At 42.4% G+C, this 25,407-nt stretch overlaps 2 protein-coding genes across 3 annotated transcripts in view; one reads left to right on the plus strand and one right to left on the minus strand.

Moving 5' to 3' along the window:
* Positions 1-2,546, minus strand: part of ATP6V1A (ATPase H+ transporting V1 subunit A) — a 30,201-nt gene extending 27,655 nt beyond the window's left edge. Inside the window, exon 1 of the mRNA XM_080360570.1 lies at positions 2,530-2,546. The gene's annotated coding sequence lies outside the window, so the exon portion shown is untranslated. The remainder of the gene's footprint in view (positions 1-2,529) is intronic.
* A 465-nt stretch (positions 2,547-3,011) lies between these two features.
* Positions 3,012-23,853, plus strand: NAA50 (N-alpha-acetyltransferase 50, NatE catalytic subunit). Of its 2 annotated transcripts, none has more exons than XM_080362056.1 (5): positions 3,012-3,205; positions 17,251-17,387; positions 17,854-17,973; positions 18,902-18,968; positions 21,418-23,853. In XM_080362056.1, the coding sequence occupies exons 1-5, from the start codon at positions 3,198-3,200 to the stop codon at positions 21,596-21,598; spliced, it is 513 nt and encodes a 170-aa protein (XP_080218182.1). In that variant the 5' UTR covers positions 3,012-3,197; the 3' UTR covers positions 21,599-23,853. The 2 variants fall into 2 exon arrangements, with proteins under 2 accessions (XP_080218182.1, XP_080218183.1); XM_080362057.1 differs by having other exon boundaries at positions 17,254-17,387.
* The last annotated feature ends 1,554 nt before the right edge of the window (positions 23,854-25,407 follow it).

Genomic DNA, 25,407 nt, shown 5'->3' on the forward strand with positions numbered 1-25,407 from the left:
TGTGGATATCACTATTCAAAGATACCTCAATATTTCCAAGTCCCAAAACCCCCACTTTTCTTTGCGATCAATGATACAAGTATGGAGGAAAGAAAACATATTTCTAAAAAAATCTACATTGCCTGGAATTGAAAAGACAAAGAATCAAAAAGAGTGGCTATTACTCAGCAAGCAATAGCATGCAATATTTTTTGGTCAACCTAAGAGTAAACAAAGATATCAACTAAGTTTATCCTGTAATCCTTTTCCTCTTTTTAAAAGGCTAGGTATGTCCAATCAGGAACACAGCTTTAGTTCACAAACAAGATATTTCAAAGCACGAGGGAAAAAATGTCAGTAGAAATTTTCAGGGCTCAAGGACTCAAAGAGACAGTATTGTGGTATCAAAACACAAGAGGTGAATTGTAGTGCCTCTAAATGTATCTCCAGGGGAATCATCTAGTAATTTACTGCTCTATAGCAGCTTTGGAAGACAATGTGTAATACCAGCACCCACACATGTCTGAAAGACAAATGCACACAGTCACACTGGGAAAAAATTTACACAACAGAAGCATACTGAGGCCTGCAGACTTTGTAACTGTGGATTGAAATTAATCTATACTAAGACCAAAATAAAAGCTAAACTTAAGCTAATGATGTATAAAAATTAAGCAAGTAGTACTGACTGTTCATGGCTGAACTCTAATAGTAGCACTATCTGTAGAAAATAGTTCTTGATTTGGAAAATGGAAAGGTTGCATTTACAGGAAACAGAGATCTTGTGTTACTATTGCAACACACGACTTCAATCCCCATTTGAACAGTCACCTGATGCCAGCAGTCATTTTCCAGCATTGTCTTAATTTCTCCTTCCTCATCCTCTCAAGTTGATGTCCATGATTTGTCCTCTGATTATTGAATTAATACTATTTCTTCCCCACATAAGAGAGAAAAACTCTTTTCAAAAAGGCTTGACATAATAAACTGACAAACACAGCAAAAATAATCTGCAATATTTTTGGTAATTTGAAGACCTCTAGACATTGATCTCAGTTCACATAGTCTTAAGTAGAAAATAATAAAATGTAGATACTATTAAATATTTATGCTCGCTACTCATTGAAAAGGCCTTTAAAAGCAATGTATAGACAAGCCAAACATTCAGCTGCTGCAGACCTGCAGAGTGCCAAAGTCTGCACAAATACAGCAGCTTAAAATATGTTGAGGATCTGTCAGTTATTTGAACTTCTATTTGCAAATGCCAACTTATGCTTTGCATGTTCTTGTTGAAGGGCTACAAATGGGTGGGCTGATAACCTGCTGACAGCATGCTTGAGGTAGTTTTTCTCCTTTTCCACTCCTTCTCCACTTCATCAAGTAGTATTAGCATTTGAAATACCATGCTAGATCAAATAGCCAATGTACTTTGCTAAAGTATTGTGTTACAATGAATAAAACTATCACCAAATTGCTTTTATTCCTAGCTGGAACGCAAAGTCTCTCACAAAACTAGTAAAATTTGGAAGAAATCACTTTGGGCAACTGCATTGAATGGATAGATCTTAATACATGCACGTCACACTTTGAAGTCACAGCTACCCATAATGTGTATAAATCCAGAACCCAGTCATGCAAAATTTCTCTCTTGCCTTTAAGTGAATTTTATGTGTTTGGAACACCTCATCTAAATTAGAATTTTGTCATTGCTTACACACATAGGAAACACATATGATTTGTCATTGGTATTTTCAACTACAAAATAACAGGTAGGCCCTTTTGCTATGGAAGAGTTGTGGTCAGAAGCCAGTAGCAGCGTTCCTGTCCATGTCCTGCAGTGAAAGAGCAGCAAGGCTTACAGCCAAGGCACAGAAATATTCAGTTCCACTCACCCAAGGTGGTGGAGTGACCCGACACAGAAACGCAGCCACTGTCATCTCTTTATCACGGGTTCTGCAGACTCTCGTTGGTCACCTTTCAGAACGCCCAGCAGGTTTCTTAGTCGGGGAAAAACCTACTCAGGGGGCTGATTCGCTTTCCAGGCCTTTTATCCCTGAGGAACAGGACTGGGAGGAGCACGGCCGCCGTCAGCGGGCTCTCCCGCTGGGGATCAACTCCATACGGACAACGGCACGCAGCACAGACCCTTACTGGCTTCGGTCGGAGCCGAAGAGGCGGCAGGCAGGCCCGCCCTCCGCGCAGCCTTCTGCCCTCACGGCGCCCCCGGGGCGGGAGGTGAAGGCCGGCAGCCCGGAGTCCCGGTCGTCGCCAAGAAGACACCCGCTCTGCACGGTACTCCGCAGGCCCTGCCGCCCCCTCCCCCCACCCCGCAGCGCCCCGCGAGGCAGGGGCGGCCATTGGGGACCGCGCGAGCTCCCTCAGAGGGCGGCTCCGCGAGGCGACCGCCGCCCCTCCCAGCAGGTAACGGCCGAGAGGGAGAATGAAGACGATGGAGGGTGAAGGGGAGGGGAGGTGCCAGGCGCGCCTGGGGAAAGGAGGGGGCAACAAAAGCAGAACAGGGCTAGGGAAAAGGAAGGCGAGACGCCTCACCTGCGGCCGGTGCCGGCACACCCGGAGCGCGTCTCTCTCCCGCAGCAGCAGCGGCGGCGGCGGCGGCAGCGCTGGATCAGCTGATGCCGGCCCCCGCGCGCATGCGCCTGACGGCCCACGCCGGAAGCGCTTCGCGCGAGCCTGCGTCCCCGCGCCCAGATCCGGGCGGAGCTTTACCTCGGGGCCCGGGCTGCGCTTCCTGGCGCCCGCGCGAGCAGGCAGAAGAGCGTTGGCCGCAGGGGGGGCGCGCGATTGGCCGCCGCACATCACGTGGCGAGACGCACCGCCTCGTGCCGCTCCTCCCCGCCCCCAAGTCACGCGGAGGATGCCGCGCGGCGCTGCTCCGCCCCCTCCTCCCTCCCTCCCCTCCCCTTTCTCAGCGGGGGGAGGGTGGGCGCGGCGCGTGCGCAGCGGGGGCGGGAAGGGAGGGGGGGTGAGGGGTCATGCCGGGGAGGCGGCGGGCGGGGGCGCGCGCGGCGTGAGGTGAGGGGTCACGGGGGCGGGGCGCAGGCGGACGGGCGGACGGAGGCCCATGTGGAGCGGGCGCGGGAGCAGGAGGCTGAGCCGCCCGCGCTGCCCGGGCCGAGGAAGGGGAGGCCGGAGCCGCACCGCCGGGCCCTGCACGCAGCCAGCGCCGACGCCGGTGCCGGCCAGGCCGCGGCCGCACCATGAAGGGGTGAGTACGGGCCCGGCGCGTCCCGCGGGGCTCGGCCCGGTCCGGCCGTGACAGTGCGGCGGCGCCCGCCCGGTCCCGCCTCGGCCGCGCCGCCTCGCTGGCGGGGAGCGGGGCGGGCCCGGGCGGCGCGGCCCAGGCGCGGCGGGCTGAGCGTGGGGCGGGCGGCGCCGCGCCTCGCCTCGCCTCGGCGGGAGGCGGAGGGGCTGTGCGGAGCCGCCGCCACTGCCACCGGCAGCCGCCGTCTCCGCGGGAGGGGGTGTGGGTGTCGCTATGTCTCTCCCGCCCTCTGTGAGAGGGGCCGCGGGGGGCCAGTGTCAGGGGAGCCCCTTTCGGGGGATAAGAGCCGGCGGTGCGTTCGCTGCTCGGTGGTGCCCTTTCAGCTGAGCTCCCTGCGGGAGCCTCTCTCCATAAAACGTGTTCCCCTGCTGGAGCGAAAACACTCGGCGCTCAGCCCCACTCTGCTCAGCCGCTGGGACGTGGCGGCTCTTGGTGCTACGGAGCGGCTTCGGCTTGTGGGCTCCAGCGATCTGCCCCACCAACGGAGAGAGCGGGCGGCTGAGGGGATGCCGACGACTCCTTCGTGCTTGTCTGGTCATAGTGAAGAAGTGCTGTTGGGTCTGTGGAGAAAAGCTGCCGGCCTCGGATGGGTGGGTTTGCAGCGCTATTGTTTGTAACATCCTCTTAACGCTTTCATTGGTTTAAGTCTTTGAGGGTTTTACAACGTGGATGGGTGCAAACGAGCTGTGTTTTGTGCCCACTTCCCAAGCGCATTTCTTTGGGCCTGGCTTCACTTCTCCATGGCTCTTGAAAACCTGATTTCAGATGTGGTTGGCTGAAACGCTTGATTTCCTTCTCATTGGAGGCAGTGAGGTGCAGTATTTCACCACAAGACCTGGAAGTGTTTAGAGTCACAGCTCTGCTCTGGAAGCAGATGACCTGCCTGACCTTGTGTGGGTCACTTTGGGGCAGGTTTTTCCAATGTTAGTTAAATCAGCTAACGTTTATTGATTTCAGTGTCACCCGTGCTCCACAAAACAAGATCCTTCCACCCTGTGCCTCAGTTTCTTCATATGCACAAGGGAAGTTTTCCACAGCTGCTTCTTGAGGGAGTATTAAACCAGTCCCTTTGAAACTGGTGTTACACAATGCTGGGTATTAATATTCCAGTTTGGCAGCTTAAGGCAGGGTGAATGGAAGCTGAAGGAAGCACTTAAGCTTTTACTTAGAAATGGTAAGGGGTTTAACTTATTAACAATTGGGGTGAGGTCACAAGACAAGACTACTTGATAACAGAAACAAGCTGTTTCTTACAGCTTGTAAGCAGCTTCAAACATTGTGAGGGGCTGGCAGGTATCTGTAGAAAGAGCCTCAGCGATGATTGCAAATAAACTGACTCTAAGATGACATAAAATAGGTGTGTTTGGGATATCCTTTGGCCAGTCCTTTATTCACCTGCACCACCCTACGTGAAACCTGCCTCTTAGTCACCTTATAATGAGGATGACGGAGTTTATGAGAAGGGTGACAGTACTGATCAGCCAAGATGAAGTGGCAGTTGATGTGATGGTTGTTCAACAGTGCTCCTAATGAAACTGAGTTTCCTTTACTGGATTTCCTTTTATCCTCCATCAACCATTCTGCTGTTTTCTACAGCTTGGCTCTGCTTTGGCCATATGTCTGTTGTGAGTTGAGTGGCAGAGTTACTGGGGCCTAGATGGATGAGGTGGGAAGTGGCCCAGGTGTGTCTGGCCAGAGTCATGGAGGTGTCCTGGGAGGTCACAGCCAGAGTGACCAATGTGGTGCTCCTCAAGGGGCTGAGCCCTGGCTTTACTTTTTACAACTTTTGTTTTGTTTTGTTTTGTTAAATAAAAATGTATGGAGGAAAAGAACTTACACTCCTCTTCTGCTTCCAGAGCACCAAGCTTTATTTCTGTTATTTTACTTTCACTTACAGACAGCTTTGTCACTGGTTCAGCTTCAGAACTGATCTCTTTGGGTTCTGTACTTGCATATTTCTGCTTTTCTGGTACTCTTTCATCTCTTTGAAGAACAGCATATTCCTGTCTTGTGAAAACACTGTTAGCACCACACAGAAAGTTCTTCAGCAGAATAAAATCTTATTATTGAATCCAGGTGTTCTCTAAAAATTCATATTGAGGCAAATAGGCCAATAGAACTCAAATTGAAAAATAACCCAATTTAAGTAGAATGAGAAAATCAAAGGACTAGACGATTTCAGAAGGAATATATTAAATTACGTAGGGATACTCTGGAACAAAACCAAATAGTTTGTCAAGCTACAAAGATTGGAGAAGATCCCTATAAAGCAAGTGTTGTCAGAAGATAGGTCCAAAAATAGATCTAAAGCTTGAACTCCCAACATACAGAAACTAATGTGGTGTTTGAAGGGATCTAGTCTGTCTTCAGTATTGAATACAAAATTGTGGATCAGTTCTTTCAAACAAACTGACTCCTAAGTATTTTTTCTGGGAGTGTACACATTGCATAGTAACCCACACTACAAAGTACAGAGACAGTTTTGGGAGCACTGAGATCCATAACATCAGCTGTAATTATGAACAGTCTACTTTGGCAGAGAAAGAATTAAAGAAACTAGCAAGCTCACTGATGTGTTGAAATTTCTGATCTAAAAGAGATTGTGTAGTCAGCATGCATTGCTTGCAGCCTTCTTTCTTAAGTCTCTGAATTCAATACAGCACATAGCAGTGTGTTAATAATGCATAGGTGGCTGTAGCATCTCTGTCATCAGAGTATTTAAGGTCAGGTGACTTTGCAGAGGAACTCTGGTTTCAGAGGTAGTGAAAGATTTTTTTGCTTTCTCAGATGCTTACAATTTTGTGGGTTTTCTCTTATTTGATGAGGTAAACACAGCATCTGAACTGGTGATTGCTGTTACTTTCCATCTGCTTTTGTGATACTTGACTTTACGTTCACTCTACCCTCATCTGCTGAATGATTTTAATAATTTAGAGACTCATTATATTTCCATTTTTTTCCTTAAATATGAGTTGAAAAACTGAGATAATTCACTGTTGTGTTAGTGAACTTCACGATTCTCTAGAGATTCATTTATTGTTTTCCTGAATGTTGTTATTGTGAGTTCTGGAATTTGAAAATCTATTTTAGAACTGGATTTGCACAAGGAAAAATACCAGTGGGAGGGACTCGGGTTCTGCTGTCTGTAGTAATTTGCCTGGTTTTGTAGATCAGATGTAAATAATACTCCCTGCACTTTACTGCTTTCAGAGTGTTGATTCACTTGTTGCTCAGCATTCTTGTATCTTCATTACAGTTTTTATGGTCCTGCTTTTAAGGAAAGAGAAAATCTTGCATAGAATCTTGAGCATTTGGTGGTTGCTGTCTGTGGCCGTTTTGATGTCTTACAATAAGAGCACTTCCCTGACCTGTTTCAGTTGAGATGAAGCCTGTGTGAATAAGTCATCCAGCCTTTCCCTGCTGCCCTCACTTAAAAACCACATCACACAAGGGGTGTAATGCAGGACACGTGTGCTCCATTGTATGCTTGTATCTGCTATGTGACCAGGAGTATCAGCTCATATATAGGGCATATAGTGCATGTTAGAGGCGAGGCCTGGTGCCTGTGCTCCTGTGCAGATGTGTTATTTTGTCACATTGACCAAACCTCTCTGCAGTTTTCCTGGGATTGTCATGTGGCAGCATAGGTTTAGCCATGTGATGAAAAACAAACTGAAATGGAGCAGTGTTGTTTGTTACACCCCGGCTTAGAAGGTGACGTGCATTACTTTTCTAAGTTTCTAAGGATCCACACTTGCTCTGTAAGAGCCCTTCAGACTAGGTGCTGCACAAAAGGCAGCTGCTGCCACAGAGAACTTAATAACAGAGAGGCTTTGCAGACTTGTGCTATTCTGGCTGCCTTTGTAGAAGAGACATCACAGCTGGGGAATACTGAGCATAACAGAAAAATAATGATAGTGTATTTGAGGTATGGTGAGTTGTTATGGGTGAGCTTTGATATCTCTGCTTGTTTTGTCCAGATTAATGAAGTAAACTCTTCAAGGTCCTGAAGCTGCACGTGTTTCTCATGAGAACAGGGAGGGTTGTTTTTCCTCTATTGTTCTGAGCTGGTACTACAGAGTTCATGCAGAACCATTGATTTGTATCCATTTGCAAGGCACAGTGGTAAGCTTAATGTATACGAGAGGAAGTTCCAAGTTTGAGGAAACTGCTGAATTGTCATGTGTGTTGGAAGCAGGACAAAAAAGGTAATTGAGCTTGAAAATCACTGTTTGGTTTTAGGATTTTTCTGAACCTAGAAATGTCAAAGTGTGAGCTATACTTTTCTGCATTTAATTTAATGGATGGTAAATTTAGACCTTGCCTATATGCTTGCTTGCAAATGGCTTAATATCTTCTAAACTAAGTTTATAAAAACTTGTTTATTATAGGTACTTTAAACCAATTTGTAATTCTTACCACTTTAATCTGGTTATGAAATAAAAGACATTCCATGAAGTGGGAAGGATTGGGAGGATAGAAAGATAGCATAGCCATTTTATTAGCACACCCTAGAATCTGGTCTTGGCTTTTGAGTAGTGTTTGACCATTCAGTTCTTTTTACATGTATATGTGGCTTGCTAGGCTGGGACATTTCCTCTGTGAAAAATGTAGTATCTTTAGTTAATCACCAGATGCCACAGACTCTGCTGCCATCTCCTGAGGACAAGAGAAATGATGCATCCTTCTTTGCCACATTGAATCTCTTCTAAAATGGGAAATAATACCTGATGGTTGAGCCAGAAAAATACTTGTATCCAAGTGGAAATCATTCAGAACTTGAGCCTGCCCATTTGGCAAACATTACAAGTGTTCAGACCAATAATCTGAGAAGGCGCTAGATATTTTTACCTAGTGGAGGAAAGGACAGGAGAATTCGGATCTTTGTATTTGTTTGGGAATTGATAAGAGAGAAGTGCACTACCTCCTTGCATCCCTTTCTGCTCTAAGTGAGGCAGGCAATGTCAGGATTACTTTCTGCTCCCTGCTGAAAGAGGTGAAGGGAAGAAATTAACTATGTGGGAGTTTTAGGGCAGCAAAAGTTTGTCAGGAGGGAGATTTGAGGTGGAGAAGGAGTGGAGAAGAGAGAAGCAGCCTATGCATAGAAGAATTGCTGGTTATTTGCAGACTCTTGGACTTGAAGACCTGAGAGTGACGAAGCACAGCATTGAAATGGGGTAACTGTGTATTTTTGTCAAAGCATATTGAATTAATTCATTATGGGAAGGGAATGAAACAAGGCTTTATAGAAAATAGATACAAAACCATTTCCACAACACTGTCACTAGGTGACTAAGATCAAGATATTTTAATTTTCCTCAGGGCAGAGTAATTTTTTTTAAATGGGTTGAAAATACCATGCTTGCATGGTAAGATCTTTATTAATGAAGTACTTCCTGAGCTCATGTGGCTTCCTTCTCCCTGTTATTTTCCAGGTTCCGTGTGATTTTTGGCACTTAGCAGACTAGAATCTCAATCCCTGAAAAAATTTCCCATTTCCACCATCTGACTTTTTTTTTTTTTTCCTTAAATCTTCTTTTTAGAGTATGGAGTGAGACCCAGCACAGCAATTTAAGGCCTGTGAAAGTTTTCTTTACATGGCACTTGGAATTTCTTGACAGTAAGGATTACAAATTAGGTTGAAAATTGCCATCAAAGGAGATTTGTTATTAATAAGTAGCTCTTTATTGCAAATTTTCGTTTGAGAACTGTTCATTCTTACTGAAAACTGGGAAAAAAAGAGAGGAAAAAAGATCTTTTTGTGCTTGATAAGTTAGGTGCTTGCAGTGATTGTTGCCTTAGAAGTATTTGAAGATAGGTGCATAAAACTGATCGCACATTCTGTTAATTTTTCACAGTATATGGTTTATGAAATTTGTTAACACCTCAGAAAAACGCCAACCCTAGGACTGAAATATGAAGTATAGGCAAGTGACCCATAATGACCTGCCATTTTTTCTTTACCAATCTAATGGACACAGGCATGTCTAGAGAATGGTGTTTTCAGTGATTTATATAAATAGTTTGCATAAAGCAGAGAAATGCCTTTCTCCTGATATGTCAATTCTACAGTTCATTGCCTAATATAAGTACAAGAAGTGCCTTTGAGCTATATAGATTTATTTAAATAAGGCACTTTGTGAATCTAGCATCACTTCTATTTTGAATTTTAAGGTAAGCCTCTGTTCTTACCTGAGTATCATCAGATACTTTGTGAACATTAATTAGTGGAGGTTCATGATCTCCTGGGAGACAAATGAGGGTTATAATTGTTATATTTGGGGACACTGGGGGCATGGAAAGGGGCAGTAACTTGTAAGATGTCTCATGGTGCCAGTAATAGAGACACAAAACTAATTTTGAGCTAAGTTTTTTTCAAACTGGCAAAGTACTTCTGCTTTGCAATCGTGGTTCAAAATCTGAATGGTCTCGTGAGCTTATTTGACTAAGAAGTGGTTAGACCAGCAATGGAGAGTTAGGATTTCTGGCAGTTCTTTATCTGCTGTATGATCACAGGCAAGTTGTTTCCTCTTTTAGTTGACTTTGATGCAACTGGGATAGGCAGATATAATATCCAAACCTTTACCTCGTGAGGTGCTTTGAAGTAGCAAAGTGTTGCAGGCTACTAGGCAATGTATGGCTGGTTTTCTATTCTATACTACTACATTTATTTCTGATATTTTGGAGTTTGAAAATCCTGTCAGCTGGGCATGGTGATTTCCTTCTTTTTGTATCCAGCTGCAGAATGAGATAGCTTTTCATTTTCTTGGTAAAGTTTATTTTTATTTGACACTTGTTGAAATGACATTGCTGTCTCCCCCTTGCACTTGCGTAATCAAATAGCTGAGGTGCTTCATGATCATACTGCTACTTTAGCTTTATCTTTTTTTTCAGAACAGTGCTGAGTCTTGATTAGAGGTCTAGTACAACTCTCAACAGGTTTGAGCTGGGAAAACTGTGAGGCTACTGTAGCATGTTGAAGGATTTGCTTCTTGAATGTGAACTCCAGCCAGTCTTTTGTGCAATGGTCAGATTTTCTAGGTTTAAGCAGAGTGAATTATCCAAATATAATGACAAAACCTTGACTGTGATGTGCTGTGTGTTTTTTCATTATAAAGGAGAGAGGCAAGGAGAGTCTGAAGTGTGTCTTGGCTAATTATGACACATGCCAGTGAAACTTATTCACACTTGAGATCCATTTGAGTCACAAGTCTTGAGTGAAGTCTTCTGTTAATTCTGATTCTAAAATCACTTAGCTTTCTTCTGTACACTGCTGTACCCTTCTACAATGCAATACACTGCTGGGGGTAACTTCCAGCAGGGTGTTAGGTATCATGCAAATATGTATTTTCAGTAGTAAGTGGGGCTAAAGAAGATCATGGAGGCTCAGAAGCAAATTGCTAAGACTTTTTGCATGCTAGGCTTGTACTTATCCTTCTGGTTTTCTGACACGTGAAGCGGAGTAGATTTACAGCCCACGGATCTTCTAGATAATTGAAAACATACCAGTCTGCCCACAAGAACTAGACTGACTTGTGTGCCTAGCAAGACAGCTCATCTGTGTTGGTTTGGTTTAAAAAAACAAAACAAAAAAACCCCCCACACCAAAACACTAGAGAGGTTCTTTTGGCCTTGGAACTGAATCTAAGCAAAACTACACCCTTCAGGTCTATAGCTTTCATAGTTCTGGTTTGGTTTTATTTTATGAGTGGATTATCCTGTCTAGACTCTTGCTTTGACTTGGAAGCCAAAATAGAAACAATAAAGCCAGTTGGCTGCTTAGCGAGTGACAAACCTTCTCTAAAGTCCTGTAATGTGTTAGGGCCCTTTTCTCCCCCATGCTCCCTCTCCTGACTGTTTGAAGATACCTCAGTAAGTTCTGTGAGTACCAGATACAGCTCTGCTAAATTTAGCATGCCAGATGCCTTCAGTGAGCCTGAGCCCAGCTATCAGTTACACCATGATCTGTTTCAGTCAGGTACATCCCTCTGGGGGGAGACTTGCACTGTTTAAAGTTGAATGAGACTGAGATTCTTGCAGCATTAAAAAACTTGGATTTCCCCCTTTTTCTCTGTAATTTTGGTTCTAAACTAGTGTTTCATACTTGCTGTTCCTTGAGACTGAATTTGTATTTCCTCTTGAACTGTCACTCCAGAAATTGGCTTCCTCTTGAGCTGTCATTCTTTATAGCAGTTTTCCTTTGGTATACATTGAGAGGCAAAAGGCAGCCTTAGCATAAGCAAACACTAAAGTCTCATGTAGCCTGTTACTTCCACCAGTATAAATTTAAGACATTATAGGAAAAGTAGACCGTTCAAATCACAGCCTTGTAGTAGGCTGTGGACAGAAGAATGCAGCTGCAGTAGGACTAATTGGATTGCATTAGGTCCTACAAAAAGTGGGAGTTTTGTTTTTTTTTTTTCTAGCAAGTACTTGAAGAATCTTAGGGCACTGGCATGCAAGAGCAGAAATGTTAATGCTGATGTTTTGGGCATGCATCCAGTGTCAGTAACTGCTGCATGTCACCTCGCTAACGTCCCACTTCCATTTGGATTTCACAGATCACTCTTCACTTCCGCTCTTGCATTGCTGGGCAGTGTCACTTGGCGCTTTTAACACAGCAGCTTTATGTGCCAGAAACTGGTTCCCTCCACTAGTCAAGTCTCAATGTGTTTTTTCCTCATTAACTGAGTCATGGTACCTTGCAGTTGTGACACATGCAATTGTAGTCCTAGGATACATCAGGAAAATGCTTTTGGTAGAGATAGGGAAAAACTTACTGCCGTTGTACAAGGCAACAGTAAGTATTTGGTGTGGTGTAAGCAGTTTTGGCTAGCCATGTTTAAGGAAAATTAACTTTAGTCTTGAAGAGATGGAAAGAAGAGCTAGTATGACAATAGTAGGAATTAAGAGCCAGTCTTAAAGGAGTGGGCCAGGACATTGGCTTTAATTAGAAGAAGGAAAGTATAAAGAGGTTATGGTAGCTCTCTGAAAAGGCATTTGGGATAGGGTGTATAGGTGGGATAGGCTAATGAGCATAATGAGAGCATATTGATAGAACTTGAGTACATTTAGGATAGAAATCAGAAGAAAGCCTGACTATGAGAAAATGGTATCTTGGGAACAGTCTTGCAATGGAAGATGTTTGAGTGGCTTTAGGGGGCTGGTATTCTGTCTAGGAAAGGCTATGGATTTGTATGTCACTGCAGTAATAAGAGGCCCGACATGAAGAGCCAAGAGTCCCTTGTTCCTCCATATTAAAAACAATTGCTTGGGATGGGATGTTTGACTTGGACATTCATCACCTAAGATAAGTACAGGAGACTATTGTGCATTTCATGGAGTGCTATTTGAGATGTCGGATGCCAGTAGTAAGTGTGTATGTTCTTAGGAATATTATTGGAATAATAGAATAAAATAATCTGTTAAGAAAGGGCATGAGCATTCTGGGTACTTTTGAGGCTCTTTACACATTTTTATGTTCTCTTATAGGCAAATTTGAGCTCATGATTCACGTTTTTTTTTCTTTGCAACAGCAGAAGATAGGTATTTCTGGTACAGCATGTACTGAGCTTAATGCAGAGGACTAGACTAATCAGACTTTAGCTGATATAGTGAACTTATGTTACTGATTTGGCTGAGGTGTAACTTGAAGAAGGAGGTCTACTTGTAAGTAGCTATTAAAAACAGACAAAAAAACCCCACACAAATTTAAAAACAAACAAACAAACAAAAACCCAAAACAAACAAACAAACCCCACAAAACACCAAAGGTATTTCTAATTTTAAAAAATGACTATTTTGTGTCCTGTGCTACAGGTGCTGTGTCTTGGATCTTTTGAGGCTGGGCTAGTTTTTAAGTCCTGAGGTTGAAAGTACATGTTGTTCCATAAGCAGTAAGGTGTAGCATAAAATCATATGTATGCTGAGTGATCCCTGTGTTCCTCCTGCACAGTACTTACAGTTTAAACTGGAGTAGGCTGGTGCTTCTGCTCAAGAACCCACCAGTTCTGCCTCTGGCGGTTCTTTTTTGTCTTTATGCTGCCGGAAGATTTGTGTGGTCAACCCAATCAGGGGACTGATGTGGGTTAAAACTAAACTTTTCCTTTTTTTGCTAAGTTAGCTTTAATTGCAGTTGGTTCACCACATTGTTGCACAAATGTTTATGCCAGCAAAAGAATGGAAATGAGTGGCTCAGGGACAGTAAGACTTCTGCTTTCAACAGCAGTGCCAGCTTTCCTGTGTTTTCACTTGAGGCTCTAGTGGCACTTCTGCCATGCTGTTTGTCCTCAGGCAAAGTGGTGAGCTCTCAAGATGTGGGTCTTCCTTTCCATGTCCTCATTTAGTTATTAAATGTCTTTGTGTGCAACAGATGTGGAGCTGATTTAATCAGCTAGTGCTATGCATTAAAGTAATTTATGGTTTGAGCACATATTATTTAAACAGGCATATTTAGCATATTGCTTTATACTTCCTGCAGTGTTTCTTAAACTTTTATCATATTATCCTCCAGGATAAATTATTTGCCCTGGTGCAACTCTCAAGCAATGAGGAAACAGCTAGTGACAGCACAGGAGGCAGGCAGAAGGAGATGGCGGGATGCAACAATGAGTGTGGCAGAATTGGTGAGAGATAGAGCAGGGGGAGCTCAAGGGCCAGAGGAAATCTGTCAACAGCATGTTTTAGCCACCTACCACTAGAACTTGTTTCTTTGGCCTGATGCCAGCCTCAGAGGTGATGTTTTGGCTCAGCAGCTATGAGGAGCCTTAGACTCTGCTTCTGCACTTGTTTATTTATTCCCTGACACCTTCTTCATGAAGCTCCATCTTCTGCCCATGGTCCCTTTTTCAGCCATCTTGTCCTGGCCACCACTGACAATATATATTTGTCCTGGCCACCACTGACAATATATATTTGTCCTGTTGTACTTTCATCATAAATATTCCATAGTCTACTAATGCCTGATTTCTTGCTTCATTAGTAACTAAATAATTTTAAAATAATATTGGAGATCACACTACCTGATAGTAGTCTATGTCAGAGATATTTGCTCAAGTATAATGGGACTTGGTCTATAACAGCTTTGCCATGAGTTCATCGTAAGAGATCATGCTAGCGTTACTGATCTACAGAAGCTTGAACCTACTGATACAACAAAAGTATTAAATCTTTTGGACAACAGGTCTAGGCTTTCAAGGGACTGAGTATGAATGTGAGGTTTTTTCTTCTTCCCTTACTGACCTCCTACTCTGCAGCTAATCTCATCTGACTGGGCTGTTGAGACCTGTTCCCTTTGTTTTCCACTCCGATGCAGACTGCAGCAAAAGAGGCTGCTGGGTCCTCTCTTCACTTCTAGTATGAAATTACTGAGGTTCTCCAGCAAAACTCTCTCCCAGGCACAAATACACCCAGGAACCCACATACCACACTTCTGTTCCTACCCTTTGTGAGGAAAAGGTAGCAGCATTGCTGTCTGGGATTAGAAAAGGGCACAAATTGCCTTCTGTGTGCCTGAAGAAGCCCTGGTGTGCTAGGCTGAACAGCTGGGCGTAAAACAAGTATTACAGTTACCCCACCATCTAAAAACTTTGATATCAGGTTTGTTTATAATACTACTTCTTCTGTGGTGTGAAGTCATCCTTACTGGCTCAGTACTAAATTTATATTGGAATATATTTATCAGAGGGGCTTGCACAAGTGGTGATATATGAAGAAAGGAATCTTGAGACCAAAAATAATCTAGAAGATGGAAAAAAAGAGCTGATGGTGGTAGGAGTCACAGAAAAGAGATACGGCAGACTACTTCAGCACAATACAATAGTTTATACCTGGAAATTTTAGAAATATCTCTCATTGCAGTTGCTTGTAGTATGCCTGGGTATTTTTAGGTGGATGAGATGCAAGAATATGGAGACTTGCTTCTTCTTTCATTGAGGTCACTGTTGGAGTGCTCAGTTCTAGTGAGATGTCTCTCAAGAGATTGCTGTACAATTGGGCAGACCTCTGGGCAGACTACAGGGATTTGTGGCTTAGGAGTTGCCCTTGAAGTGAGGGGCAGGAGGGAGACTGATTGACATCTTCAGTGTGCTAGGGGGAAGATGAGGCACTGCCTGGAACAATTTGCAAGTGCCCATACTGGCATAAGATGCTTGACACCAGAGGGCTCTTTGGCAAATGTGTGACAAAAGGTTAAACTTGAGTTGGCAGTGTTCAATATGTAAATGCCATCCATTAATTCTAAGTAGTTAGAATAATTAACTGGAACATATTAATCTGATGGAGAATTACAAAATCATCAATAGTCCATTATTTAATGCTAGACTGTTCTCTAGAAGGCAGGCCCTACATAAAAATTATTTGGCTTCTGTAGGGCTCACTAGGGAGACTGGTCTGTGTTACACCAGAGAGTGTGGTCAATGGTGATCCTCGGTACCTTTGCAGAACCCAATACTGTGTTCTTTGCTGTAAAAGAAAAGGAGAAAGTGGGTGTGAGGACAAGTTATGCTTCTTGAAGTAAACGCTAAAGGCTCCATTCCTGTAGTTTTTTGTGATAGCTTAGGAGGCTGCAGCACAATGCCTACAAAGCATTGTATATTTATCACCTATCATTGGTAGTGATAACTACAACTGAGTACTAATCATTTAAGGGGTTTTGACATATAATCAAGGTCAGTTAAGAAAGCAGAGAGATTATACTCTTCATTGCTTGGTACCATTCTTAAAGCAGAAAGTTGTTGGTAATTATTTCTTGTTATTTCACTGTATTATGTAAGTTAATCTTTGCTGTTGCGTCCTTAGCACCAACGTATCTGAAAAAAAAAAGCTGCTTAGGCACAAGAGGCATTGGAGATGGAAAGCAGCTACTGCACATAACTAGAATGAACTTTGAAGTCTGGTGTTCAATGATCTCAGAAAGCTGCCCTTTTGAAAGCAGAATTTGACTTTTTTAAAAAAGGCAAACAGTGCCTTTGCCAATGTTTGGGCAGAAAATCTGTTCAGGAAAACAAGGGTGGGATGAACCTAGAATGGTGTTATATTTCTAACTTGAAATGCATTGGCTTTGTACCTGCCTATGTATTCTGGTGATCATTAGGGAAAATATTTTTATTATTTTCATTTTATTTTTCATTCTTCTAGTGCTTGTTAAAACTGTCTACTTGCACACGAGGAATTGGCTTGGGGAATATGAACAACTAATCAGGAAGTTAGTCTTGGAAAAGGAAGAAGCTTGGTCTGTTTCTTCTCAGTATAATTCATTGCAGTGCTGGTATTTTAAGGTTGTGATTCCGCTCTCAGCAGGAAGAATGACTTCAGTGATTATCATAATAGATGCGGATATCACCTTGAGAGTGGCGCACTTGCATATTAACAGGTTTGATATGAGTTTGCTGCAGACAGTATTGTTGCTTTTTAGAGACAGATGCCTAGTGTAACAACCAAGTCTTCGTCTAAGCATAAGCTTTATATTGATAGCTGGTAAATTTAAGGCTGCCTTTGAAGGATGGATAAGGATTTTATTTTCCTGGTCTCTATTCTAGCCTCCCATCTTTTCTTGCTTGCTTGTTGATTTGGTGGGGTTTTTGGGGGTGTATGTGTTTGTTTTGGTTTTGTTTATTTTGTTGTTGTTTTTTTCCCCTGTGATCTTGATGATCAGTGAGGAAATTAATGGGACAAAATTAAAGCTAATATGCTTACAGAGATCTGCGTCCTCCTGTCTCCCACCCAATAAAACCACACATATACTGTGCTACATCAGTGTTAAGTGGTGCCTGAGAAACTTCTGACTATCGTACTGACTGGAATCGGGTTTGGGAGTTAAATCAGCCACCAACAGAAGACTTAATTGTATGGGTTGAACATTGCAGTTCAAATATGTATTGAACTGATTATTAGGTGGTATAGTTCTCTAAGCATAAATAAATTATTCTTTTGTGTCCTTAGAAATTTTGCCGTGTGTCAGATGTTAAGCATGTTTTGATTTGTTCCAGTAGCCGGATCGAGCTGGGAGATGTGACGCCACACAACATTAAGCAGCTGAAGAGGCTAAACCAGGTCATTTTTCCTGTCAGCTACAATGACAAGTTCTACAAGGATGTACTGGAGGTTGGCGAACTAGCCAAATTAGGTACAAATGCTCTTGCCAGTAACTGTGGGCTGTGGTGGCAGAAGTGCTCATCATTGCTATCTGTAATGGTTTTGAATAGCAGATCCCTCTATTTTGTTGTTTTACATAGTGAAAAGTAACTGTTTGGGAACCTCAAAAAAGCAACAGTCCCAACCTTGGAGGGTTTGTGTTCTAAACAGATTCCATTTTACCGGGAATAGGCATGTTTTCTGTTATTGCAGAAAACTTGAAAGATATGTGCTGCTGGCTTACCTCCTGATGTCCTTGCCAGTGGTTTGAACTATAACGAGCCACCTGCTGTGTTGGAGCACCATTGGTAACTTCACTCAGTGTTAGCCACAATCTGTGGTTTTTATCTGGATGGGAAAATTAGCAAGCGAGAAGGAAGGTGTAGAGCATAAATGAAGGAGCTGTATGTACATTTTGAGGCTTGTGACTGATAACACTTTGTTTCCTTCCCTGGCAGCCTACTTCAATGATATTGCAGTGGGAGCAGTGTGCTGTAGAGTAGATCACTCCCAGAACCAGAAGAGACTGTACATCATGACACTTGGATGCCTCGCACCCTACCGAAGACTAGGAATAGGTAAGGAGGATCTTCTTTTGGATCTGAGTCATGAAAGAAACCCGATTGCTGTGCAGCCTTCTAAACACTCTTTCAGATTTTTAACCAAGATAGTGCACTTTCAGACCACTGATTTTTCTGGAAGGGACTTTGGAGAAAGAGTATGATTTATGATGTGCTCTTTTTTTTTTTCTGCCTTTCAGAAATAGACTTTTTGTAGAACTTTCTAATTCAGGATTTCAGATTATTTTAATCCTAATGATGTTATCATACTGTGATGTAAATACTCTGCTTCTACAGATGTGAAAATTGATGTGCAGAGATATGAAATGATTTGACAGAGGTATGCAGCCAGTGTGCAAGTCATGTATAAGTAGAACATAACATTCCTTCATTGGTTTATGTCTTCATTCTTCTGAATGAAGGGTTTTTTCTATTTACAATATTTTTGTCTTTATCAATACTGATTATTGCTGCTCAGGGGTAGTGTCTATATTGCAATTAGTTCTTTTCTCTATGTTGCAAATCCATAGGCCAGATTAATCCAGACCTTACAGTAACTTGTTTGCTTTGACAAACTGGAAAGAAAAGATAACTTCATTTTAAAATATTTTACTAGGCCTTTATTAGAATAACTTAACTAATGCTTTCACTGCTTTATACATTGTTTTGACCATATTTTGAGGTGAGTTTGAGGCCTTCAATCTAGTATTTAAATAAGCTGCTTTATACATCTGCTTCTGGGCTGTTTGTTTTTCTACAAAGGAAGAATGAATTAAATTTTGTGAGCAATCAGAAATATGTTTTATTTGCCCTCCCTAGTCTTCACAAGCTCTGTCATCTTAGCCTACCTACAGTGAACCTGCCCCTCCTCAAGAAAGCCCTTAGCTAGGTACAGACTTGATCGTGTACTTCTGGTTTTCTTAAGTATCTCTTTACCTTTTGGCAGGAACAAAAATGTTGAATCATGTCTTAAACATCTGTGAAAAAGATGGCACTTTTGACAACATCTATTTGTAAGTAAATAAAGTTACACTCATGCATTTTTGGAGATGATAGAGGCATACATGGGAGAAAAGGGATGGAGATCCACGAGCATTTTTAGTATGTATATCAATGGGGTCATGGGACATCTTTTAAGTACTAGCAAGAAAGCTAGGGGTCATATTCTGGGCTTGCTGTTTGATGCTGAGGAAAGGAAAAACTTGCTTGCTTTAGAAGGGCTTCTGCAAATTTGCAGGATTTCAAAGTTTACTTACAAAATTGTTCTATAGCAGAATTACACTGTATGAGTAAAAAAAAAAAAAAAAAATCTGTGAAAGAATTTTTTTTTAACCATACATTGTTGTCCTTAGAATGGAAAATACTGCAGGTCTTGCATGCAGTTTTGATGCATTTGCTGTCTATCTTTTGTGACGGTACTGCATAGGTTAGAACATCAGATCGGAGATGCCTACAAGAGCTTGTAAGTTCACATTAAGTAGCAAGGCCCAACTACTTATTCCCATTCTCACACTCTCCCAGGTCAGCTTTTTCTGCAGCAAAACAGTAAACTAGGCCAGTGACCTGACCCAGCTGCGGAAACTGGTTTTGATTTTGTTTCTGGCTGTTGTTTTGGGGTTTACTGTTGGGGTGTGGTGCTTGGTGGTTTTGTTGTTTTTTGTTTGTTTGTTTTTTCATCAACTGCATGTCTACATAAGCACTTAGCATGATGCAGGCTTGAGAACAAGCACTGGAGTAGAGGACAGGGCTGCATGAAGGAGCACCCCCATTCTAATAGATCACTATGGAAATAGAGCCTGAAATCCATAGATGGCAAAGCTTTGCTTGCTCTTCACTGCTGGCTGCACACTTCTGCTCCTTCATTGGGGTCTGTGTGATTACCAAGTGAGCTGATGCAGTTTTTGTCCAGAATACTTACCTGAGCCAGCTTCTTCCTTGTTTATCACTGCCTGCTTATACCAGTACAAGCACAGTGCACTGGTAGGAACAATCCCACAGCAGGTATGGCTTGGATGGATTTATACTGCCACAGAACTGCACCCTGAACTCTTACCAGGACTGTTGAAGATGCTTAGTGAGTGTTTCATACACTGCTATCACTGTAAATGGAGTAACTTTCTCCTCAAGCTTAGTTCACCTCTGCCAAAGAGGTGCAAAGTCTTCCAAGCCCTCTACTGTTGTACCTTTGTGCACTCTCTGTAACAGGTGTTTTAAAGAGGAGTCTGAGTAAAGCTACTTTTGGCTTGTATTCCCTCAGAAGTAGTGGTAATGAACCTTCTCTCAGATACCTGCTAGTTGGCACAGGCTTTCCTTTTTGCTTGTGCATGTTACTGTGTGCACAGTGAAGGAACTGTTTGCTGGTTTTAATGCAAAAGCCACATCCTTCATAACCCTTCTTTCTACTTCCCAGAGTGGGATTCTGGAATGACAATAAATAGTCCCCAAAGTTGGGCATAACAAAGTTCTTTTAGTGATTCATTGATTTTGACTATGTCTGTTGCTTGTGCATCTTCTATCTGAACATATTGTGCAGCTTAGCACCCAATTTGATATCAGTGCCTAAATTTTTTCATTATTATTAAGTTCCTTTTTAGCTATTTGTTGCTTATTTGGCTTAACACTAAGATCTTTTGTTTTGTTCTGCTGTTGCTTCCAGAGTTACTTTGGTCCTATGGTTATGTTGTCATGACAAAGTGATTCATGAGTTTGTGCAGTGTCCATTGAATTTTGGGAGTGTTTAGTTAATGCTTTTGCTGAGCCAAACTCTTTTTTTTTTTTTTTTTTTAATAGAACTTGTGCAAATAAATGTCTTAGCTGCTTAGGTTGAAGAACTGATAGGTTTTTTGGAGGCCTTGAAACTCTTGGAATATGCTAGCAGGATCTGTAAAACTCAGGGGGGAGTAATAAAAGGGGGAGAGGACTTTAAGTCTAGGGCTTCTTTGTGCTGCTATAGCTTTTAGTGAGGAGAGGGAGCTAGTTAGCAGTGAGCAAGGAGTTTAAGTCTTATCAAACTCCATTGCCAGTTTTGTGTTGCACTGTGTCGGGATCATCACTCAGACAACTGGTTTTGGCCATGTAAGAAGTGTCACTATGGGAAGTTAACCAAGTTTCACTGTAGAGCAAATTTTATATGTTTCCACAAAATATCTTTCACTTCCAGATGAAGAAAAATTTACTGAGCTAGTAATGCTTCAGAGCCTCTCTGCTATTTGTGTTCTGTAAAACAGCTTTTCTGAGGAAAAATGTGCCACTTCTCAGAATGATCGCCACAGGCCATCCAGGAACTGTGTGTTAGCTCAGGATTGATTTGGGAAGACCAAAACTTCCAGTTCTGAACTTACACCATCATTGCTGTATCTGTTCCTTTTCTTATCTTGTCTTTGACCATTCTGAGTGTGGAAGCAGAATTTTGTACTGCAGAAAGTTCTGATATCTGTGTCTCTGTACTCCTTTTTGTCCTAGGCATGTCCAGATCAGCAATGAGTCTGCAATTGACTTCTACAGAAAGTTTGGCTTTGAGATCATTGAGACGAAGAAAAACTACTACAAGAGGATAGAGCCCGCAGATGCTCATGTGCTGCAGAAAAACCTCAAAGCCCCTTGTCTTGGCCAGAACGCAGATGTGCAAAAGACCGACAACTGAACAAAACCCCAACGAACACTTTCTTGCACTTGCTTGTCGCCAAATAAGGAAAGAGAGGCCTCTTGATTTTTTTTCTTTTTTTTTTTTGTTTTTTTGTTTTAACTCCACCCTTTCATCCTCCTAAATTTTTTTTGACCTCTCTTCAACAAAATGTAATGCTTCTTCCAAGGATTGTCCAATCATGTTTGGGGTTTTCTTTTCTCTTTTTGAACTCTTCTTTCTGGGTTGTTTTTTTTTTTTTTAGGGGGGGGGGTGTTTTGGTTTTTTGTTGGGGTGGGAAAAGGTGTGCAGATCTCTTAAGTTTGAGGTGTGCAGGACTTGACCAGGTTATCCTGGTGACAAGTTTCCTTCAGAATTATCTCTTTCAGTAAGCAGAATGTATATCCAATGGGGGGAAAAAAGGAAAAGCAATATCTTGTCCTTTGACTCCTATATTATTTTGGTTTTTATAACCTACAGGGTACTTTACTCCCCCCCAACCTTTGAATGTTAATTCAGTACTTCCCACTCTTCCTTTTAATTCCCCCTGCCTCAGAAAAGTATGTTTAGTTCTTCCCAATATTTTTGAATATGGCTTTTTCCTCCATCTTTTGCTGAGAAGGATGGGCTACTCTACCATACCTTTTCACTCTGCCTGGGCTGATCTTTTTGAATGCTTTTTTTTTTAAATATTCCTCACCCAAGCTGGTGCTACACTTCTTAACTGACTGAGGAGAGGATTTAGAGTGGTCTTTGTTTTTTTCTTTTTTTCATTTACCCAACTCCCAAAAGATTTCTGCCAGAGTAAGAGCTAGATGTGGTCTTGCCAAGAGTAACCTTGTAAAAACATACATCCTGAGGCAAGACCCTTGCTGTAGAATTCATTGAAAGTTAGTTTTATCTGTGTTGTTGGGATGGGAAAAGTGACTGTGACCACCTTACCAGCTTTGATCACATAAGGCAAGCACCCGTCTCCAGATAAATAAGCTACAGCAACCAAATCTGTGGTGACAAATCTGAGATGAGGCAAGGGGTGAGGAAACCAGGCAGCAAGGCTGAGAAGGCAAACATGAATCTGACCCTCATCACATAGCTTTGCAGGGGTCTCCTGGATTTGCTTGGGATTGGCTTGGCTTGCCGTGTTTATGTGCTCCTTCGGGAGGAGGTGGTTAAGAACTGCACAGTTTGCTCCTTTGAAGATTCTTTTCTCCTTTCCCTGTTCAGTGGTAATAATGCAGTTTGACTCTTGTGAGAGGGTGTTCATGGAGCACCAGAGAAAGCTGCGTATATTAGAGCATTTTATGGGTTTGGAAAATAGGCTGATTGGCTTCTTCCTAGTACTGTAACCTCTAAGCTACAGTAAACTCTACTAAGCTCTGCTTTGCATCCTTTCATGCTTTGCGTGAATACCAGTGCTCCTTACTATGCACTGTTGCCAGCAATTTTATGTATGCCAATACAAATACCAACTTGAGCTTGGACTCTTCTCCAAGCACCTGGGAAAGTGCACTGAGCTGAGACAACACCAACCTGCCCCATCCCCCAAGAAGATATTGAACTGCGTTCCTTTCCTGTTAGTTTTTTTTAAAGTTTAAATCTGCATCTTGAATTCATCTGTTTTGAAAACCTCCAACCTATAGTGTGCATTGCAGCATACATCAGGTTAGTAGGTGCTGTCCAGTCATTCAAGGGTGACGTGGGAACCAAGGATTTCAAGATAGGAGTTGCAGTGAGGCAAGGGATGGTGCCCCTCATTGCACACTATGTGGTCTGTGATACCTGAGGGGTGACTATACAAGCTGCTCCAGAATTACTCCTCCTTTCCCAGAGGTGTGTAGTGTTTGTTGGAGTGCATCCTGACAGAACTGTGCTGGAAAACAGCTACTCTATTTGCTGGGTTTGCACTAATTTGAGTCTTGGGGATGGGCAGATCTCTGACAACAAAAGCCCCCCTGCATGGCCTGAGAACCTCTGTTTGCAACACTTGGTGGCAGACTCTGGCTAGAAAGATGCAAACAGTTTCCATTGCCAGAGGCAGCCTAGTTTTGACAAAAGCTTATTTTTAGTACTGCTAGGACCTGCTCACACTGGTTATGTTGGCAGTTCCAGCATCTTTCTGGAAGGGGATGTATTGAAGCACAATTAGCTTGTCATATGCCAACATAGTTTCTCTGGCCATCTGTAGACCAAATCAAGAGAAGCATGTGGAGGAAGAAAGATAGTATTGTATCTGAGGATGTTTGTGCAGCACAGCTGTAACTCAGACCATAGCTGCCTCTGGTGCCAAGCAAAGTGCTCTTCATTCTTTTAGAACTAAGTGGTAAGTGTTTGGGTTGGGTAGATGGGTGTGGGGATATGAACTCCTAGGATTTGCTGTTGTCGTAGGCTTCCACAAATTGGTGTGTTTCACAGACAGTTTTCCTTCAGGTTTAAAAGTATGAGTCTGATGTCTGAGCTTACTTGGATTAACCTTTGTTTCTGTCTCTTTTTGCTTTGGACTGCCATCATTCTATGAATGTATCCCTGAAAACAATTCGTAAAGCTCCTATTCCACAGCAAACCTGCCTCATTGTAACTTTGGATAAAGTGTTTTGTTGGAGGTGGAAAAAGAATAACCACAAATCTAAGACTTCTTTTCCCAGGCGTTTCCCATCCTGGAAAACGGTTGTTGAATTTTGAATACAAGGTTTAATCTAAATCTCATAGAAAGCTGTGTTCCCTGTACATGCATAAGGGCAAGTGAAGGTCAGTAGATCTGAATGACAAACAGTTATATTTTATTAGTATATCAGCTGTGTTCAGTGTGGGAGGAGAATGCTGTATCTTAGTGCAGTTACCCAGAGACACTGAAATTGTGTGAAGTATGGGCTTACTGCAGAGAACTTAGGTTACTTTGGTTGTTGCTGCAGCAGACCCTCCTTTTAGCTTGAAAATAGCAGCTTATGAACAACTAAATTTTTTAAAAGTTGGGAGTTTCAGTGGACAAAAAACATACCAGCACTTCCTGTTCTGGATGAAGATATAGCAAGAAAAATGTATGCGACTAACAGTTTTAGTTGTGTATATGTGAGTTATTCCTGAATCTCTGCAACTGGTTTTGTCATACATCGGTTGAAGTATGAAGAGACTGTCTACAACAATACTCCTCGTAGAGAAACCATGGTACAGGGAAAGAAGAATCATCAGGAGAGGTATCCCTCATTTTTGGGAGGGGGAAGGGAGAAGAGATTTTTTGTGTGTACTGAAACTGGCTGAGTTTACATGATGCAGCTAATGGTTAAACCTGCCAACTAAATATAACATACTGTTACAACTGAAACAAAACTTATGTGATATTTTGTTAATTCTTGATGGTGCCCTGTCTCCAGTAAAAATTTGGTCCCCCAGATTTATTCTCCCTCATGTTGCAGTCCGGAGTCAGCTGCTATGCACAAAGTCTGTGTTTCATGAAGTGTTTGCTGACCTGGATGTTTCTTTTGAATCTGCAACTGCTTCCTGATTAATTTGGCTAAGACCACCCCTGGTCTCTTGAGTTAAGATTTAGTCAAAGGTATGCTGTATGCATTTTACAGATGCATTCTCAATGTTACAAGTTAAGTTGCAGGGGGAGCAAATTCTATACAGTGAGATGGTCCATTTTTAATCTATATCATTGCCCTTGTTGTACATCAGGAGCATGTTTTTGTTTTTCTCAAACTCTTTAGAAATACCGTTCAGAATAAATGTGCACTATTTGAGTTACGTCATTTACGACTTGTCGTGTGCATTTTTTTGCAGTCCAACTGTTTCACTCTGAAATCAGATGCAGAATATTCCTCAGATGTTTCATA

The sequence above is a fragment of the Nesoenas mayeri genome (genome assembly GCF_963082525.1).
Source record: "Nesoenas mayeri genome assembly, chromosome: 1".
Taxonomy (NCBI): Eukaryota; Metazoa; Chordata; class Aves; order Columbiformes; family Columbidae; genus Nesoenas; species Nesoenas mayeri.

Coding starts and splice junctions, on each gene's coding strand:
- NAA50 (XM_080362056.1), top strand. Junction 17,388..17,853: donor TGGCGAACTAGCCAAATTAG/GTACAAATGCTC, acceptor CTTCCCTGGCAG/CCTACTTCAATGATATTGCA. Junction 18,969..21,417: donor ACTTTTGACAACATCTATTT/GTAAGTAAATAA, acceptor TTTTTGTCCTAG/GCATGTCCAGATCAGCAATG.